Source organism: Mus pahari, chromosome 6 (assembly GCF_900095145.1).
Source record: "Mus pahari chromosome 6, PAHARI_EIJ_v1.1, whole genome shotgun sequence".
Classification (NCBI taxonomy): domain Eukaryota; kingdom Metazoa; phylum Chordata; class Mammalia; order Rodentia; family Muridae; genus Mus; species Mus pahari.
Window position 1 is genome coordinate 62,616,161 of NC_034595.1, and position 19,833 is coordinate 62,635,993.

Sequence of the window (19,833 nt, forward strand, 5' to 3'; positions counted from 1 at the left end):
TTCTTTCTTCATTTATACCTTGATCAAGTTATCATTGAGTAGAGTGTTGTTCAGCTTCCATGTGTATGTGGATTTTCATTGTTTTTGTTGTTATGGAAGACCAGTCTTAGTCCATGGTGATCTGATATAATGCATGGGATAATTTCAACATTTTTGTAACTGTTGACACATATTTTGTCATCGACTATATGGTCAATTTTTTATTAGAAGGTACCATGAGGTACTGAGAAGAAGGTATATTCTATTGTTTCAGAATAAAATGTTCTATAGATATCTGTTAAATCCATTTGGTTAATAACTTCTATTAGTTTCACTGTGTCTCTGTTTAGTTTCTGTTTTCATGATCTGTCCATTGATGAGAATGGGGTGTTGAAGTCTCCCATTATTATTCTGAAAAGTGCAATGTGTGCTTTGAGCTTTAGTAAAGTTTCTTTTATTATTGTGGGTGCCCTTGCATTTGGAGTATAAATGTTCATAATTGAGAGTTCTTGGTAGATTTTTCCTTTGATGTGTATGAAGTGTCCTTCGTTATCTTTTTTGATAACTTTATGTTGAAAGTTGATTTTATTCGATATTAAAATGGCTACTCCAGCTTTTTTCTTGGTGTCTTTTGCTTGTAAAATTGTTTTCCAGCCTTTTAATCTGAGGTAGTGTCTGTCTTTGTCACTGAGGTAGGTTTCCTGTACTAAGCAAAATGTTGGGTCCTGTTTACATATGCATTCTGTTAATCTATGTCATTTTATTGGGGAATTGAGTCTGTTGATATTAAGAGATATTAAGGAAAAGTGATTGTTGCTTCCTCTTATTTTTGTTGTTAGAGGTGGAATTATGTTTATATGGCTATCTTCATTTTGGTTTGTTAAAAGAAGACTATTTTCTTGCTTTTTATAGGGTGTAGTTTCCCTCCATGTGTTGGAGTTTTCCATTTAGTATCCTTTGAAGGGCTTGATTACTGGAAAGATATTGTGTAAATTTGTTTTTGTTATGGAATATCTTGGTTTCTCCATCTGTGATGCTAGTAGTCTGGGCTTGCCTTTGTGTTGTCTCATGGTCTGTTTGACATCTGCCCAGGAGCTTCTGGCTTTTATAGTCTCTGGTGAGAAATCTGGTGTAATTCTGATAGGCCTGCCTTTATTTGTAATTTAACCTTTTTCCCTTAGTATTTTTAATATTTTTTCTTTATTTTGTGCTTTTTTTTTTGTTTTGACTATTATGTGATGGGAGGAATTTCTTTTCTGGTTTAATTTATTTGGAGTTCTGTAGGTTTCTTATATGTTCATGGGCATCACTTTAGGTTAGGGAAATTTTCTTCCATCATTTTATTGAAGATATTTACTGTCCCTTTAAGTTGGGAATCATCACTCTCTTCTATACCTATTATCCTTAGGTTTGGTCTTCACACTGTTTCCTGGATTTCCTAGATATTTTTGGTTAGGAGCTTTTTGCATTTTGCATTTTCTTTGAGTGTTGTGTCTGTGTTTTCTATGGTATCTTCTGCACCTGAGATTCTCTCTTCTTTCTCTTGTATTCTGTTGGTGATGCTTGCATCTATAACTCCTGATCTCTTTCCTAGTTTTTCTTTATCCAGAGTTTTCTCCCTTTGTGATTTCTTTATTTTTCTACTTCTATTTCTAGATCCTGTATGGTTTTCTTCAGTTCCTCACCTGTTTAGTTGTGTTTTCCTGCAATTCTTTAAGAGATTTTTGTGTTTCCTCTTTAAGTTCTTCTACCTGTTTATCTATGTTCTGTTGTGTTTTTTTAGGGAGTTATTTATATCCTTATTAAAGTCTTCTATTATCATAATGAGATGTGATTTTTAATCCAGAGTCTTGCTTTTTTGGTGTGTTGTGTTAACCAGGGCTCTTTGTGTTAGGAGAAATGGGTTATGATAATGCCATGTAGCCTTAGTTTTTGTTGCTTACTGTCTTGCACTTGTCTTTCACCATCTTCTATCTCTGGTGTTAGTTGGTCTTTCTGTCTCTGACTGGAGCTTGTCCCTCCTGTGGGCCTATAAGCCTTTGTCAGCCCTCCTGGGAGACCAGCTTTCTCCTGGCAGAACCTTTGTACAGAGGGCTGTGGAACAGCCTAAGCTCCTGGGTGCAGATGGCAACTGGAAGGATCCTGTCCCAACTGCTCTACTGTTCCTGTGCCCTGTGAGCTCCTGGTCGATTGTTCTTTAGACAGTTATTGGAGAGAAAGTGTTGATCTCACATTTTGACTAGGGAGTGAGAGTACTCCTGGGTGACCAGTTCTCTTCTGGTGGCACTTGTGTACAGAGGGCTGTGGAACAACCCCAGAACCTGGGTGCTGATCCTACCTCCTGTTGTAAGCACATCTTGACATCAGCAATAGTGTTGGGATTAGTTATCTATGGATGTAATGGATCACATCGTGGGGGAGGTTTGGAATGGCCTTTTCTTCAGTCTCTGCTCTGTTTTTGTCCTTGCATATCCTTTAGACAGGGACAATTCTGGGTTAAAAAATTTTTAGATAGGAGGATATCATCCTAAGTGAGGTAACCCAATCACAAATGAACATACATAATATGCACTCACTGATAAGTGGATATTAGCCCAGAAGCTCAGAATCCTTCTTAGAAGGGGGAACAAAATACCCATGGAAGGAGTTACAGAGACAAAGTTTAGAGCAGAGACTGAAAGAACGACCATCCAGAGACTGCTCCACTTGGGAATCCATCCCATAAACAACCACCAAAACCAGACACTATTGCAGATGTCAACAAGAGCTTGCTGACAGGAACCTGATATAGCTGTCTTCTGAGAGGCTCTGCCAGTGCCTGGCAAATACAGAAATGGGTGCCCAGAACCATCCATTGGATGGGGCACAGGGTCCTCAATTAAGGAGCTAGAGAAAGGACCCAAGGAGCTGAAGAGGTTAGCAGCCCCACAGGCGGAACATCAATATGAACTAACCAGTTCCCCCAGAGCTCTTTGGAACTAAACCACCAATCAAAGAAAACATGTGGTGGAGCTTGTGGGTCTAGCTGCATATGTAGCAGAGGATAGCCTAGTCGGTCATCAATGGGAGGCAAGGCCCTAGGTCCTGTGAAGGTTCTATGCCCCAGTAAAGGGGATTGTCAGAGCCAGGAAAGGGAGTGGTTGGGTTGGGGAGCAGGGGGTGGGGGAGAGGTTAGGGTATTTTCAGAGGGAAAACTAGGAAAGGAGATAACTTTTGAAATGTAAATAAAGGAAATATCTAATAAAAAATAAAAAGAAAAAAATTAGATAGGTGGGTGGCCCCATTCCTCCACTGGAGGCCATGACTCTCTACTGGAGGTAGTTTCTTCAGGTTCTATCTCCCTTATGTTGGGTAGGTACATTAAAAAAATCATCCTAATGGGTTCTTGGAAGCCTCTTGCATTCCTGATGTCTGGGACTAAGTAAAAAAATGGGATACTAATTAAAAATTCAACTGGCAAATCTCGAATGGACAAGAAACAGCTAAAGAAATGCTCAACTTCCTTAGTCATCAGGGAAATGCAAATCAAAACAATTATGAGATTCCACCTTACACCAATCAGAATGGCTAAGATAAAAAACTCAGGTGACAGTAGATGCTGGTGAGTATGTGGAGAAAAGGGAACACTCTTCAATTGCTGGTGGGATTCCTAGCTGGTACAACCACTTTGGAAACCAATCTGGTAGTTTCTCAGATAATTGGGAAGTGTTCTACCCAAGGACTCAGTTATACCACTCCTGGGCATATACCCGAAGATGCTCCAAAACATAGCAAGAACATGTGCTCTACCTTGTTCAAAGCAGCCTTATTATAATGCACGGCTGCATTTCTTACAGACAGGATAAATTTAGGTTTGAAAGTTTTGTGGATGGATTGGTGTCTCTGTCACTCCACTGGGGTACCTCTCTGGATACAGGAGGTGGCCATTTCAGGTTCCATATCCCCAATGTTGTGAGTTACAGCTAAGGTCACCCCCACTGATTCTTGATTGCCTCCCTTATCCTAGATTTCTGTCCTGGTGATGACCCCTGCCTCAGCCCTGTCAGTTGCAGATTTCTATTCATTTTCATGGCCATCAAGCCATCTCTCCTGTCATCCACACCTGATCCTGAAATCTTCATTTCACTCCCTATTTCCCCTCAGATAAATAAATTTTGCAGGAAAGTGGATGGAATTTGAGAATATCATCCTGAGTTAGGTAGCCCAATTCCAAAAGGACATGTATGGTATGTACTTACACATGAGTGGATACTAACCATAAAATACAAGTACCTTGTTATACAACTCAGTATCAAAAAAACTAAACAAGAAGGAAGGGCAAAGTGAGGAAGCTTGACTTTTATTTACAAGGGGGAATAAAATAATCATAAGAGGCAGATGGAGGGAGTAATTTACATTTTAAATAAGACCTCACTTTATGAATCATTGATAAGGTTCTGCCTGCTCCTGAAGCAAAACAAGATATATGAAGAACATAGGGTCTTTTTTGCATTATGTATTAGTAATCTAATGAAAACTTTCAGGTTTCTCTTTCAGGAATATCTTGTATTTTACTTCAAGTATGACATCACAGAGAATTCAGGCTCATATACTTTTTATGCTGTCTTTTCATAAATAATTCTTAGGGTAATTACTCTGCATCTGTGGTGTTTTTAATTCTTCTCTCTTAACATATAGGGAAATTTTTATACTGACTATCTGTTGTTCCTCTTCTAATGAAACACAGTGTTTTTGTATAGATTATTTCACACTCCATTTACTGATAATTACTATTTTCATCCTTCTTGAACATTTTTCACTTTCCCCCATTTATCTTTTTTTTTTTTTTTTTTTTTTTGCTGTAAAGAGACATCATTACCAGGCAACTTATAGAAGAATGTGTTTATTGGAGGCTTGCTTCTATTTTCAAAGGGTAAACCTATGACCATTTTGTGGGAAGCAATTTAAAGCAGACAGGCATCATGCTGAAGCAGTAGCATAGAATTTACATCTTATCCACAAGTTGTAGATAAAAAAGGGAAATAGACAAACAGAGAGACAGATAGGGACTATTATATTAGGTATCATGTGTAATTTGAAGGTATTTTATGTCTTGAGAAATTGTTCATTTTCCTATGTAAATGTTAAAATTTTGTTCCAAGAAACTTAAATATTAGTATAATTTTGTATCTATGAGGATCGTGGGACTAACCTTTCATGGATACCAGTGGATGATTACATATTTATGATCTAACCACTAAACATCAATGACTAGTAATATATTTAAAAGAAAAAGATAACCAAACATTACAATTTACTGTATATAAATATATGATATACTCCTTTTTTGTTTGTTTGTTTGCTTTATTAAAGCCTTGGAGTTGGTGAAAAAGCTCATCAGGTAAAAGTGATTGCTACTAAATCTGTAGATCTGAGTTTAATTCCTGGAATGCACATGGTAGGAAAAGACTAATTCTCTCAAGTTGTCCTCTTACCTCTATATGTGTACTGTGGTGACAAACATACACATTCACTAAATAAGTAAGTAAGTAAGTAAGTAAGTAAGTAAGTAAGTAAATAAATCAGTAAATTGATAAATAATCAAAATTAAAGTCTGATTAAACGTCTCATCAAGCAGTTCTTAACCTGATATTCGTGACCCCATCAAGGCTTGAATGAGCCCTATATAGGGATCACCAAAGATAATATGCATGCCATATATTTACATAATATTAGCCAAATTGCAGTTATGAAATAGCAATGAAAATAACTTCATGGCTGAGGGGGTCGCCAGAACATGACAAACTGTATTAAGATGCTGGAGCATTAGGAAGGTTGAGTACCACTGTTCTAGCTCAATCTCCAACTTACATAATGTCTAAAAATAAGACAAATATGAAAGGTACCCTAAACAAAATATATACCCATGCTTCAAATTATATAATGAATTTGTCAGAAAAATAAATGTGTGATTAGTAAAAATGTATAATTCAAAAGACACGTAAAAGTATTCTGTTATGTTTTAATTTTAAAATGTCTTCCCAAATCCATGTAGTAAAGTATTACAAGATTCATAGCCTGGTGTGACTGGTAACAGGGCAATGAAATCTTGAAGAGTTCCAGTTGCTGATGAAAGTTCTTTGTGGTACTGTGTACATTCCCTCAGAAGTATAGGATCTTGGCCCCTTTTTTTCTCTCTGGCTTCCCATACATGGTAATAGACTTTGCTATTTATTCGATCATATTGAGCTGCCTTTGTATGGTACGCCTAAAAGATACATGTTCATTATGATGACTGGAGATCTCAAAAATTACCAGCCAAAATAAACCTAATAAACCTTTTTTTTATAAAAGTTTATTAACTTAGATATTTACTATAAGAGTAAATAGCTTATTTATATATAGAGTTGGTACGAAGATGGGATATTCCCCTCTCCCACATTACTATATGCCTGAAAATGTGGTAGAGCCTTTGGAATATTTTGGAAGGAATTAAAGATGATTATTAAACCAGCTAGGTAAAGACTTGAAAGCTACAAGTAGTCTTAAGGTTTCTGATTGAAATTTTCAAAGGGGGAATATTGATAGGAGTGTAACTGGTAAAAGCAATGCTAATAGAATTTCAAACTGAATCTAATAGAAGAGAAAGTGGGAAAGAGCCTTGAGCTCATTGGCACAGGGAAAAATTTCTTAAACAGAATTCCAGTGTCTCATGCTTTAAGATCAAGAATTGATAAATGGGACCTCATAAAACCGGAAAGCTTCTGTAAGGCAAAGGACATAATCCATAAGACAAATCAGCAACCTACAGATTGGGAAAAAAATCTTCACTAATCCCACATCCAATAGAGGGATAATATCCAAAATATATAAAGAACTCAAGAAAGTAAACACCGAAAAACCAAACAACACAATAGAAAAAATGAGGCATAGAATTAAACAAAATTCACAACAGAGAAATCTCGTATGGCTGAGAAGCACCTAAAGAAATGTTCAAAGTCCTTAGTGATCAGAGAAATGCAAATCAAAACGACCCTGAGAGTCCACTTTACACCAGTCAGAATAGCTAACATCAAAACCTCAGGAACAACACATGCTGGCGAGGATGTGGAGAAAGAGGAACACTCCTCCATTGCTGGTGGGATTGCAAACTTGTACAACTACTCTGGAAATCAGTCTGGAGGTTCCTCAGAAAACTGGAAATATATCTTTCTGAAGATTCAGCAATACCATTCTTGGGAATATTCCCAAAAGATGCCCCACCATGCCACAGGAGTACTTGTTCCACTATATTCATAGTGGCCTTGTTTGTGATAGCTAGAAGCTGGAAAAAACCCAAATGTCCCACAACGATAGAATGGATACACAAAAATGTGTTTCATTTACACAGTGTAATACTACTCAGCTATTAAGAACAAGGACATCATGAGTTTTACAGAAATGGATGGAATTAGAAAATATCATCCTGAGTGAGGTAACTCAGATCCAAAAGAACATGCATGGTATGTACTCACTAATAAGTGGATATTAGCCAAAAAATGTACAGAATACCCAGGGTACAACTCACAGAACTCAAAAAGGTTAACAAGCCAAAGGGCCCAAGTGAGTATGCTTCAGTCCCACTTGGGAGGGAGAATAAAGTAATCATGTGGGGCAGAGGGAGGTAGGAAACTGGATGGGTGAGGGGAGGATAGGGGATAAGGTTAACATGATCAGGTATTCAGGGATGGGGAACAGGAACAAAGCTTTGAGGGCCAACATAACGAGTGGAAATATGCAACTTCAGGAAGTGGGTGATGGGGAACCCTCTAGAATGTACCAGAGACCTAGGAGATGAAAGACTCTCAGGACTCAAAGGTAAGGACCTTAGATGAAATGCCTTAGAGTGGGGAGAGGGAACTTGTAGAGCCCACCTCCAGTAGAAAGACAGGGCAACAAGTGGAGGGTGGGGTTGCCATCTCACAGTCAAAAACTGACCCAGAACTGTTCCTGTATAAAAGAAATGCAGGGACAAAAATGGAGGAGACTGAGGGAAAGAAAGTCCAGTGACTGGCTTAAATTGGGAACCAGCTTAAAGAGAGGCTCCAAGGTCTGACACTATTATTGATGATGTGGTGTGCTTACAGCCTAGCATGGCTGTTCTCATCGAGGCCCAACAAGCAGCTGAACAAGTCGGATGTAGATACTTACATCTAACTAATGGACAGAAGCAGGGGACCCATATGGTTGAATTAGGGAAAGACTGGAAAAAGCTGAGGAGGAGAGCGACCCAGTAGGAAGATAATTTGAAACCCTGAGATGTTTCAGACACCGAGCCACCAACCAGGCAGCATACCATAGTTGGTCCAAGATACTGACACATATACAGCAGAGGACTGCCTGATCTGGCCTCAGAGAAGATGCACTTAACCCTAGAGAGACTTGAGACCCCAGGGAGTGGGGAGGCCTGGAGGAATGGGGTGGGGGGAAGAAACATCCTTGCGGATATGTGGGTGGGGGAGGGGAAGAGGAATGGGATAAGGGGTTGTTGGAGGGGAGACCGAGAGGGAAATAACTACTGGACTGTACAAAAAGATTAGAGACAATTTTTTAAAAAGGATTTTCCTTTCAATATTTTTAAAGTCATTTTGCTTGCAGCCTAGAATACCTGCTGTATTTCTTTGCTTAACTGGCTTGAGAGCAATTTTGTTTCAAGACTCCTTGCAGCAATCATGGGCTCTCTGAAACCTCCCTTGTATGTCTAATTTATCTGGAAACCTTTATTTGTCTCCTTTCCCTTGTAAATACAGATTAGGTTCTAAAGTCAAATTATCGCAGCTCATGAATGCATTGATAATTACATGACATTTATGAGTCATATTTTGTTTTGTCTCTTCCCACAGTCAAGAGAGTCATGTTGGTACTTGAGTAATGCCATGTGTAAGAACAGAGCTGAATAATGATTTCATTTACATGTTGAGGTAATCAGTTCATTGGAAATTTCCCTTGGAAAGTAATTTAAATATCAGAGTCAGAGAATTGTATATCCAGGTGTGACTGCAAAAAAGAAACTTTGGTAATGAATTCTCCTGACTCCCGTTTTCATTGAGCATATACTGCCTTGGCTCTGGGATAATCACAAAACACTGTCAGACATCTAGGCGTTCTAACTGGGAGTAACTCTACAGAAACGAAAGGGAACTGACCCAGGATCCCCAGGTCCAAGTAAGTGAGAGAATTTATTAAGATATGGGGATAAGTTGTCTTTCCATAGATGATATTTTTTTAATCTTGTCCACTTCCTATGCTTCATGGAAGGTGCTCTGGCTCTCTACTTTCTGTCACTTGACCTACATCTGAAGGTTAGTGAGGTATTGTGAGTCAGAAGGATGAATAATAGCCACCCAGACATTGATTACTTTATTGTGGTGGTGTTGCCCATGAACTTGTTTCTTCACTTTACCCTTCTTGACACTATTGTTTGTACTTTTTGTATTTAAAATTTTGTATAAATTGTATGTATATTTTGCCTACTACAGCAAAATCTTTAGAACTGTCAGGAAAAATATACTGACTGGCTCTCGGGTGTCCAGATGGTATGTGCTGTCATGACTGCTGTGATTCCATATGTTCAGCAACCCTCTTATGTTCAGAAAATATTGACCCATTATAGTCACGTGACTCCTTAAACTCAAGCCAAATAAAATCCAAACACTGAGTAGAAAGGTGGGCCTGAAGTCCCGGTGGTATCTGAGGAGGTATTGGCAATTGAAAATAGCTGAGAAAGGAAAGTCAGTTTTCTTTAATGGTGTGATACTCTAGTGCGTAGACCACGGTTCACTGGAAAGTGTCACACCTAAAATTATATGGGCATCTTAAACATGACTTAATAGTTTAACAACAACAACAACAGCAACAGCAACAACTACAACTGCAAACAACAACAACAACAAAGGACACAAAGTGGGTGGGTAGGGAAAGGGGATTGAAAACTGTTAAAAGCTGTTACAGGTTGATGGAGCGGGTGAGTATAATCAGCATATTGTATGATATTCTAAAGAACTAGCAAGCTATTTTAAAACTTTCTTAATAAATTCTGTATAAAATGAAATTTCCACTTATTATTTCAAATGAATTGTTTAGCAGTATTAAATATATTCACATTACTGTGCAACCGCCATCATGTTCTATCTCTAGACATTTTCGAAGCCCCTCACTACTGTTCAAATAGCTTTTACAAATCAGCAGCATGAGACGTGGGAATGGTCATGATCTTCATCTAAGTGGGAAGAGAATGAAATTTGTAGGTCTCTTTAGCAATGTTCCAAAGCATAAATTTCCCTGTAGGAGTACCACTTTCATTTCAACACTGCAAATATTTTGATATTTGTCTTTCACTCAGATGGTTTTACAAAGTAACCCAGAGTTATGACTATGGGTAAAGAAGACATTACTCTTTATAGTCAAACTTTGACTTTTGTCTAGTCCACATGTCCATCAGGTGCATAAAAGTTTACAACAGCACCATTCCAGACCTCTAATCCTAAAAGATGTTAGCCTTCTAGGTAGTAGTTTGGCCACAATTCTGGCCTGAAATTTATACTACTGCTACTAGTATTACTTAAAATAACTATTCCAAAATGTGGGAAATAATGAGTATTTTAAAATAGCTGTTTTAAAGTAGGCTAAATACTGATCTCTAACTTATTAATAATACTTGTACATTCAGTATTGACACGGAAGTTCTTATTCAGATATTTGTTTCATTTCTATTATGACTGTATGTTTTTCTTATTTGTGTGGTTCATGAATGCAGTGGTCTACAGAGGCCAGAAGAGAATACCCGATCCTTGAAGCTACAGGCAGCTGTGAGCCATTTTAGATTACTATTGACTATGATTATTAGTCAAGACACTACTTTGGCCTTCAGTCACTCCCAAAAGGGTGCAGTGACCCATCCATCTGGCACACATCCACTGATATAAGATTCTCCAAATGACTAGTGGAAGTCTCAGCTTCCAATAAAACAGATTCATAATTGGATATTCTGGTGAGATCTCAGAATCTGTAAACATCTGGCATAAATGGCAAAGAAAATAGTAACACAAATCCTAAAACCACTCACTTAGTGAAATCAGAATCTTGAATACATACCTTATGGTTTGCAGTCCTTTACATTCTACAACAGAAGGTGGCACTGTCAGCCCTGAGTTTAAAGCATATGTTATATGTCATAGAGTTATTGTCATAAATCATCTGTACATGATAGGACAGGAGAATTTACTCTTCTTGAATGTGTTGGCAATTTACTTTGTTGATGAATGAATCACTTTGTGAGGAATAAGTATGCATAAGATAATAGGATGAAAAGACCATATATGTATCAATACCTGTGAAGTGCTATAGTCTGGGAAGTCAGATACAACAACAGAGTATCTACCTGTTGAGGATAAGTTAATATTTTCTCTATAGTTGTTTTAATTTAGCATCAGAACATGGCAACATCAACTACATGGTACCAGCTTTGAATGCATGGAACATGCAACAGTGCAGGGTAATGGAAGTTTGTATGAAAGTTCTCCAAACCCACAAAAGTCTGTGGTAAAGTTAGAAATCCTGGTAAGAAACTCCAAGAAAACTTTGTAGTAAACAAGGAAGGAAAGCTTAAGTTTTGGTGGAAACTTCAGGATGTTGGGGAAGGCAAGCCCAGGAGACATCAATTTACAGGCACAGAGTAGGGCTGACCCCCATAGAGGTTATGTGTGTTGGAGATGGCAGAGTTTCCAGGGGTGGGGGAGGAAAGTTACACTTAGAACCCAGATAATGACACCATGAGTTCCAGATGCCAGGCATGGATCTATAGTATTTGCTTTTTACTCTTAGTATTACTTTTGTTCTGATATTTCTATTTCATTGCTCCTTTTGGAATTGGAATGTTTGCTCTGTGCCACTGTGAATTTGAACTATGATGCTTGTTGTTGGATTTTAGAGTGGTCCAATTAAGAGATTACACCTTAAGTCTCAGAAGAGACTTTCAACTTTTAGACATTAAGACCATCAGAGACTGTGTTAACTTCTAGATTTGGAACAAATGCATTGCCATTATAAGATGAATATGAGCCTATGAGGACAAGAGTGTAATGTTGTAGTTTGAATCTGAAATGCTGTTCTCTTTATTGTTGACATAAATTTCCAGATAAGAAAGCAACTTAAGAGAGGTTGGGTTTATTTCAGCCTAATAATCAAAGAAAAAGTTACACCCACTCATGGCAAGAAAAATAATGTTGGCAGAAACATGAGGCAGTTAGCTAGAAACATAGGTGAAGGGCATTATTCATTTGACTTTTTTCTTTCTATGTATTCTAGGATTGCACTCCATGGAATACTATTACACAGTTAGGCTGGATCTTCCTATCACAAATAACCTGGTATAGAATTTTTCTCACATGTGCCCACAGAGCTATCTCCTAGGTGATGTTGTGTACTCTCAAGTTGACCAGCAATATTTACAATCACAATCTCCATAGGATTACAGGTCTGAATACTTTGTTCTCAGATGGTAGATTTGTTTTGGAAAGTTTTTTGTGGAGCTCTGAGTTGGTAGTCATCAGGGAAAGGATTTGTGGTTTGGTAGCTTGGGCTTGCTTCTATTCTCTCTTTGTTTCCTGATTGCATGCTCAATGTTGCTTTATACCCTGGCCACCATGTCTTTCCAAGTATGATGTACTGTATCAGTTCTTAAGGTGTAAGGAAAAGCAAAATTTTACTCCATTAATTTGATCATTTTTAGGTTTTTGGTAAATGAGGAAATTGCATAATACATCTATAGTAGATGCTACCAGATAACCATGAGGGTTCTTAGTTAGAAAGGAATTGTTCTGACTGTCAAGAAATATATGCTAGTTATCCCATGCAAGATTAATTTCTGTGCAAAGTTTTCCTTTCCCCAGGTCGATGAATTTCAGGCTACCTCCCAGTGTTCTTAATTAGATTGAGATTTAGCAAACTGAATATTTAAATTCAATGTTGCTCCAATTTTGCACTTCTTTAAATCAGAACCTGAACCGTGAGTTTTATTAATAGCTCCTATAATAATAGAGAAGACAGGGGATTTATCTAAAGCAAAGATAGAGACCACTTAATTCTCCAAAAGTCTTCCCAAATAATTATTTCAGCATTTGAAAACCTCCTATTTCTTATGCCTATTTTCTAGGTCTGCTGGAAATGGTGAAGAATGGCCAAATTTTACAAATATTTTTTTCTTACAACGACCAATCTATTTACTTTTCCCCCATCAGTCTGGTTTTCACTCCTGCAAATTCTTAATGTTTTCACTCTTTGTAACTTGCATCCTTGTTTTTTTAACAGGTGCAATGGGATCCACAGGACTATGTTTTTATGGACACTGTATTGTCATGTTCCTTCTCCAGATGATCACAGCAAGCTCAGGTATAAATCTGTCACTCAATATATAGCTTTAGCAATGTCAAGTTTGTTGGGAATAGTAAGGAGCAATAAAATGGATAGATTTTAAGTCTATTATTCATAAGGTTCTAGGTAACTCCATTAGTTACTTTTCCATTCCTCTGATAAAATATCACAACCAAGGCAAACTAATAAAAAGTAAAGCATTTAATTGGGCTGAGCATTTCAGAGGCATAGAGTCTGTGATTGTAGAGCAAATTCCTGTGGACAGAACAACTGAGAACTCAAATCTTGATGAGCAGAGTGTTTACTGGGACTAAAGCCAATTTCCAGTAACACATGTTTTCCAACAGGAACACACATACTAATTTTCGCCACACATTTTCACCTACAGGGGACCAAATATTCAAACATATGAGCCCCGGGATCCACTTTAATTAAGACACAGTAACCACATGGGTAGGAATAATGAGTCATTCTCAACCAGAACGTCTTGTTTTCTTAGATTTGTGACAGGTTCATGGGAAAAAAACAAGGGTGAAAACCATCAAATTCTTAATCTTCAGAGCTCATTATTAATATTGAGCAAATATGTCTCATACACCAATTTTATATTGAGAAAACAGTCCAGGATGAGGATTCTTATGGCATTCCATGGAACTTATCAATACAATAAGATGAGGAAAGTTGAAATCTTGATCAATTGTAGGGTTCCAGACATATGTCCATTCCATCAGTGGGACATGGCCACTTGGGGAGGCAGAACATGGGGCGTTTGACATCCTTACCCCACACCATTAAAAGTGTGGGTGCTAGACTGAAGGGAAGCACTGAGGCACTGCTCCAAGGGTGGGAAAGCAGAGTCCCCTGATACAGGAGATACAGGACAGTGAGAGCTGGCTAGGGATTCCTGGGCCTGCTACAAGGCCGGACAGTGGGGTTCTCAGACTCGAGCATTCAGGAGCTGCTGGGAGTCAAAGAAGAACAGAGAATAGAGTCAGGGTTCCACCTGTTGTGGAGAGCATCTAGCCTGGGGCCCTGGGGAAAGGGGAGCTCCAGCTTGCCCTAGTGAAGATGATTGTCCTTAGGTTGAAGGTGACAGTCTTAGTGGTGGTTGTGGCTGGAGCACAGAGAGGCCTTCTCTGGGAGAACAGGCTGTGGCTCTGTAGGCGAAGGCCTTCTTCATGACTTCCCACGGCGTATGTTGGCAAAAAGACAGTCCATGGGTCTAAACAGTTTATTTTCATGGCGGAAAGTGAGTGCATAAAACCATATCCCACTTCTCAGGGTGGGCCTGAGATTAAGTCCCTTTTGCAGGGAGTAGTGTCTGAGAAGAGAAGCTTATTGGCTAAGCCTTCTGGGCCTTGAGGAACATCATTAGCATGGAGAATTCTGTTTTTGGTTTTTGTGACTACAGGTTATGTCTCTTTTATGTAACAAGCATGGCACTTTTTCCAAGTCAGGAGTCAGTCGGGGAGCTGGGTGTCACCTAAGTTCCTGGTGTTTGACCATTGAGTCTCTGAGTCTTGACCTGCTCTACCTTACCAAACTTCCTGGCATGGTTTTATGTTCTACATAAAATGACTTGATGTCAATGATTTGTAAAGGAATTTGTGCAGTTGATATATAGATTCTTCGGAGGTACAAAAAAAGTATGAGGCGGTAAATAGCACTAAAATGTAGAATGTTCTAGTAAAAGCTGCATGTTAAGTGCTAAAACTTTTATTGAATCTTATTTAGTTGGGATTCACATTTGGCTAGGTTGCCACAAATGTGTCTTCACAGAGTCTTGAACATAACTGTGAATATGGCTGTGAGCATATTTGCTGGCATAGTGTTTTTTATACCGTATAAAAATTTAACTTAAGCTATTCAGATGCCAATTTCTCCAGCCTCATATCTTGTTTTGACTGGAACACAGCATTGAAATGTTTATACCAAGAATCTCATGTCTCAAATTCATGGAAACAATTATTACCATTTATTCCCGGCCTTGTTAATCAGTGTAGATCACCTAATGACTGGGCAGAATAGTAAATAGTGCTGGATGTCCACCAGCCAGAAGAATGAGTGAGGGAGAGAGAGTGGGGGGAAGGGAGGGATGGAGGGAAGGAGGGAGGGAGAGAGATCAGCCAGGAGGATGGAGGAATTGGAACCACGAAGAAGAGGTCCAAAGAGACATCATGAAAATACATTTGAAATCCAAAAATCCAGATCAATAATAATATTCAAGTATCATGGGATGGGGCTGGGATGTAGCTAGATTAGCATAGAAGACTAAGGTAGATCACTTAAATGCTCAGCTATTGTGGTGTGTTTTAAAGCTGACTACCTAAAATTGGATTACCAAAAAGGGGACTCTTTTTTTGGAGATGATTAATTATTCCTCTCTTAAATCCCATTAATTTCTTGTAGTCATTCTTTGTAGTGGTATTTCTCCTGTCCATATTGGCATGTCAACTGGTGCAGTTGTTGTTTCAGCCCTTGTATGTTGATTGGTGCTTCAATCTTTGAGAGCCTCAAGGGTATAAATTAGTTGACCCTGTTGGTCTTTCTGTGGAATTCCTATCCCCTTCAGGCCACAATCCTTCCCCCTATTCTTCCATAGGAGTCCCTGAGCTCCATCCACTGTTTGGCTGTGGTTGTCTGCTTGTGTCTGAATCAGCTGCTGGGTGAAGCCTCTTATAGGACAGCCACACTAGACTTCTGCCTGCAATAATAACAGAGTATCATTAATAGTGTCAGAGATGATAATTCCCTACAGGATGGGTCTCAAGTTGGGCCAGTTATTGATTGGCTAACTCCTTAGTTTCTCTTGCATCCTCCCATTCCCGAATTTCATGTAGACAGGGTAAATTTTGGGTTGAAAATCTTGTGGATGTGTTACTGTCTCTATTGCTCCACTGGGGTTCTTGCCTGACCACAAGAGGTGAACTTTTCAGGTTTCATCTCTCCAATGCTCTGAGTCACAGGTAAGGTCACCCCTTATCCTCTTTCTCATCCTGGAGATGCTCCCCACCTACCAACCCCTGTCAGTTACAGATTACCATTCATTCTCATGGCCAACTGCCATCTTTCCTGTCCGGCCCGACACCTGATCTTAAAACCTTTCATTTCTTTCCACATTCCCTTTCCCTCTCAGTTTCCTCCATCCATTAGCCTTTTATGACTATTTTATTTCCCCTTCTAAGTGAGATTCAAACACCATATCTTGAGTCTTCCCTTTTGTTTAGCTTCTTTGAGTTTGTAAAGTGTAGCATGGGTATCCTATATTTTATGGCCAGTGTCCACTTATAAGTGAGTATATATCATGTATGTTCTATTTTATTTTATTTTTTTAATGGTTGATGCAAATTTTATAAAGTAATCAAACAATAATTTCCATCTTTACACAGAAGTATATATACATGTGTGAAAATATTACACTCCACATTTAAGACAGTATTTACTTCTAAGGGAAAAGGCTTCTTGTGAGAGTCTGAAGACATAAAGTTTAGTCGTGGGTCTTAGAGTGATGTCGCACTACCAGAAACATCCACATAAAGAAAATACACAATGAAATTAAAAGACAAAAAACAACACATTTCATAGTACCTGAAATGTATTGTCATTTTCCACACCAAGGGGCTTATTCCATGTTGAGATATCAGAAATAACTGAACACTCAGCAACAAAGTCAGATATTAAGTTATAACAAGTGGTCAACCTCTCAAAAAAAAAAAAAAAAACCAAAACAACCCTGTAGTAGCTTCCAAATTGCAATAAAATATGAAGCTGTTAGATGGAGTGAAACATTTGCTCTACAACACCACAGCTTTCCTGTTTAGAGAACATGCCATTAGCCTTGTGATCACTGAGTACCGAAGAATTACATACTCAGACTTCCCACGTGGACTTTGAAAACATGCACATTGCAATACCTCCAATACTTTTTCTTTTTGCCAGTAATCATCACATTAGATACAGGGAACACATCTAGCTTAAGAGCATTATGAATTTCAGCGCTGTGGACAGATGTGCAGGCTACACCAGAGTTGGACTGACTAGGGAGGCAGGTGCCCAGACACAGTGCCTTCTGAGTGTGTCTGGATGTGTATATTCTAACTTCCCTATCCTGGATGCTTTGGCATTTTTACATTACAGAAAGCTGTTACTATTTGGGTGTTTGATATTGAAGAGAAGGTAGGCACTGCTCACTTGTGGGTTCTATTTTATTTATTTAAGCAAAATAATTGTATTAACCTAAACCTCAATTTATGTGTTGTTGTACATTGGCATTTGGGAATGTTTAGTCTCGAAGATGAGAATAACTAAAATTGATGCAGTAATCTTGATCAACTCAGAAAAATAACAGAAATTTAAGAAAGTTTCTTTTTGGGAAAGTCAGAATACTAAGAAAATCAACTGTTTTTTTTTCCCATTCAGTAAGTATGACTGGACAGAAACAAGAAACTATAAAATGTCTTCTACTCCCAATCTTTAGGAACACAATGTCAAAGTTGAGAATTCTGAATCTCTAACCAAAAAGAATATGCTATTACTACCTTTTATTAAAAGGAAAAACAACATTAAAGATATGTTTGAACTAGGTGATACTTAACATGGTAGATTGTGATAGTTTATTATATCTTATATCTTGCTGGTGATTCTGAAGACAGATAATAGAGGGTTCTATGGTAAGAGATTATAGTGAATGAAAAAGGGAGATAACTATTTAATGAAAAAGAATTAATCAGAAATGAACAAAGGTAAGAATTAAATAGTTCAAAGCACTCTTTACCAGAAAAATGAAGAGAGAATTTATGCAAGTTATTATGAAGTACATCAAATATAAAAATAAGTTAAATGTATACATTATGATATCTTTGGGGTGAACTGATTATAAATAAATGGTGTTTTTTTCTATAGTGTGTTGAGCATAGAGAGGCAGAGGGGAAGGGGAAGGGAAAGGGGAAGGGAAGGGGAAGAGGGGAAGGGGAAGAGGGGAAGGGGAAGAGGGGAAGGGGAAGAGGGGAAGGGGAAGAGGGAGGGGAAGTGGAAGTGGTAGTGGTAGTGGGAGGGGAAGGGAAAGGGGGGGAAGGGGAGGGGAGGTATAGGGGGATCAGGGAGAGAGACTGATTTAAATAAAAGTAATGTCCTATATTTGCTACCTTACATTCTTATTTTCCTTTCCAGAGCCATTCATAGTGAACGGCTTAGAGGGGCCTGTCTTGGCTTCATTGGGTGGAAACTTAGAACTCAGTTGTCAGTTGTCTCCACCACAACAAGCCCAGCACATGGAGATTCGCTGGTTCCGGAACCTCTATACAGAGCCTGTGCACCTATACAGAGATGGTAAAGACATGTTTGGAGAAATTATCTCCAAGTATGTGGAACGGACAGAACTCTTAAAAGATGTGATTGAAGATGGGAAAGTGACCCTTAGGATCTTTAATGTGACTGTTGATGATGATGGGTCTTACCACTGTGTGTTCAAAGATGGTGATTTCTATGAAGAGCACATCACACAGGTCAAGGTCACAGGTGGGTATGGATCTTTCTGAGGTTTCTATGAATCACCATTTTTAATTCCTCTGGGTCTGAAAGATAGATTTTCAGTGTTTCTGTATCTAAATACATTGTTTTATTTCCAAGGTCATTATCATGAATTTTGTTTTTTACAAAAATCAAAAATAAAATTATGTCTGTATACACATCAAATCTATGAGTAAATTCTGATTTTGCTTTAAACAGATTGCCAGATTTTTAACTTATCAACAGAACACTTTCAGGTTTGTTTTATCCTTATAGTTATTTTCTAACAACATGTTAATAAGATGTGATATTTATCAGTGACTAAAGTTTTAAAATAGTTTTCTTTGTGGTAATTCTTATTCTCAATTTTACTTAAATCAATCCAATGGATAATTTTTGTGAGAATAACTTTCCTGAATTGTTAGTTCTGTAAGTATATCTCATTTACAATTTTCTTCACCTATATAAACTTATGAATTGGAAAATAATGGCAGGAAAGTGAGGAACTGAGGAAAATGAAAGTGATTTGTTTTCTGATCATGTGTGTTTTTGACTCTAAGCTTATAGATAGTTAATATTTGTGAACCTCATATGTTTTTCCAAACCAATAATTAAAAGCTAAACAAAGGAATATGATGTAATTAATTAATTTTATATTTTAAAGCCAGTTGAATTAGCAAGGTTCTTTATTCCCTGTACACAAGAGGCAGAGGTAGGTAGGTCTCCATGAGTTCATTGGAATTCTTTGCCACTCACGATTGCAGAGAGAGAGAAAGAGAGAGAGAGAGAGAGAGAGAGAGAGAGAGAGAGAGAGAGAGAGAGAGAGAGAGATATGCCCCAGGCCGTGGGACACTTTATTCCATGGTCCTTGAAGGAGATCACAAACCTGGAGAGAAATGGGAATAAAGAAAGAGAAGTAGACCATACATGTTTGTCATAGTCTCTTTTACTAAGGGG

The 19,833-nt window shown here is 38.1% G+C and overlaps 1 protein-coding gene across 1 annotated transcript in view; it reads left to right on the forward strand.

Annotated features, from left to right (window-relative positions):
- The first annotated feature begins 9,087 nt into the window (after positions 1 to 9,087).
- The window catches only part of LOC110323832 (selection and upkeep of intraepithelial T-cells protein 1), a 33,165-nt gene continuing 22,419 nt past the window's right edge, over positions 9,088 to 19,833 (forward strand). Inside the window, exons 1-3 of the mRNA XM_021201195.1 lie at positions 9,088 to 9,162; positions 13,306 to 13,386; positions 18,538 to 18,885. Coding sequence (XP_021056854.1) covers positions 13,311 to 13,386; positions 18,538 to 18,885 — 424 coding nt within the window. The 5' untranslated portion in view covers positions 9,088 to 9,162; positions 13,306 to 13,310. The remainder of the gene's footprint in view (positions 9,163 to 13,305; positions 13,387 to 18,537; positions 18,886 to 19,833) is intronic.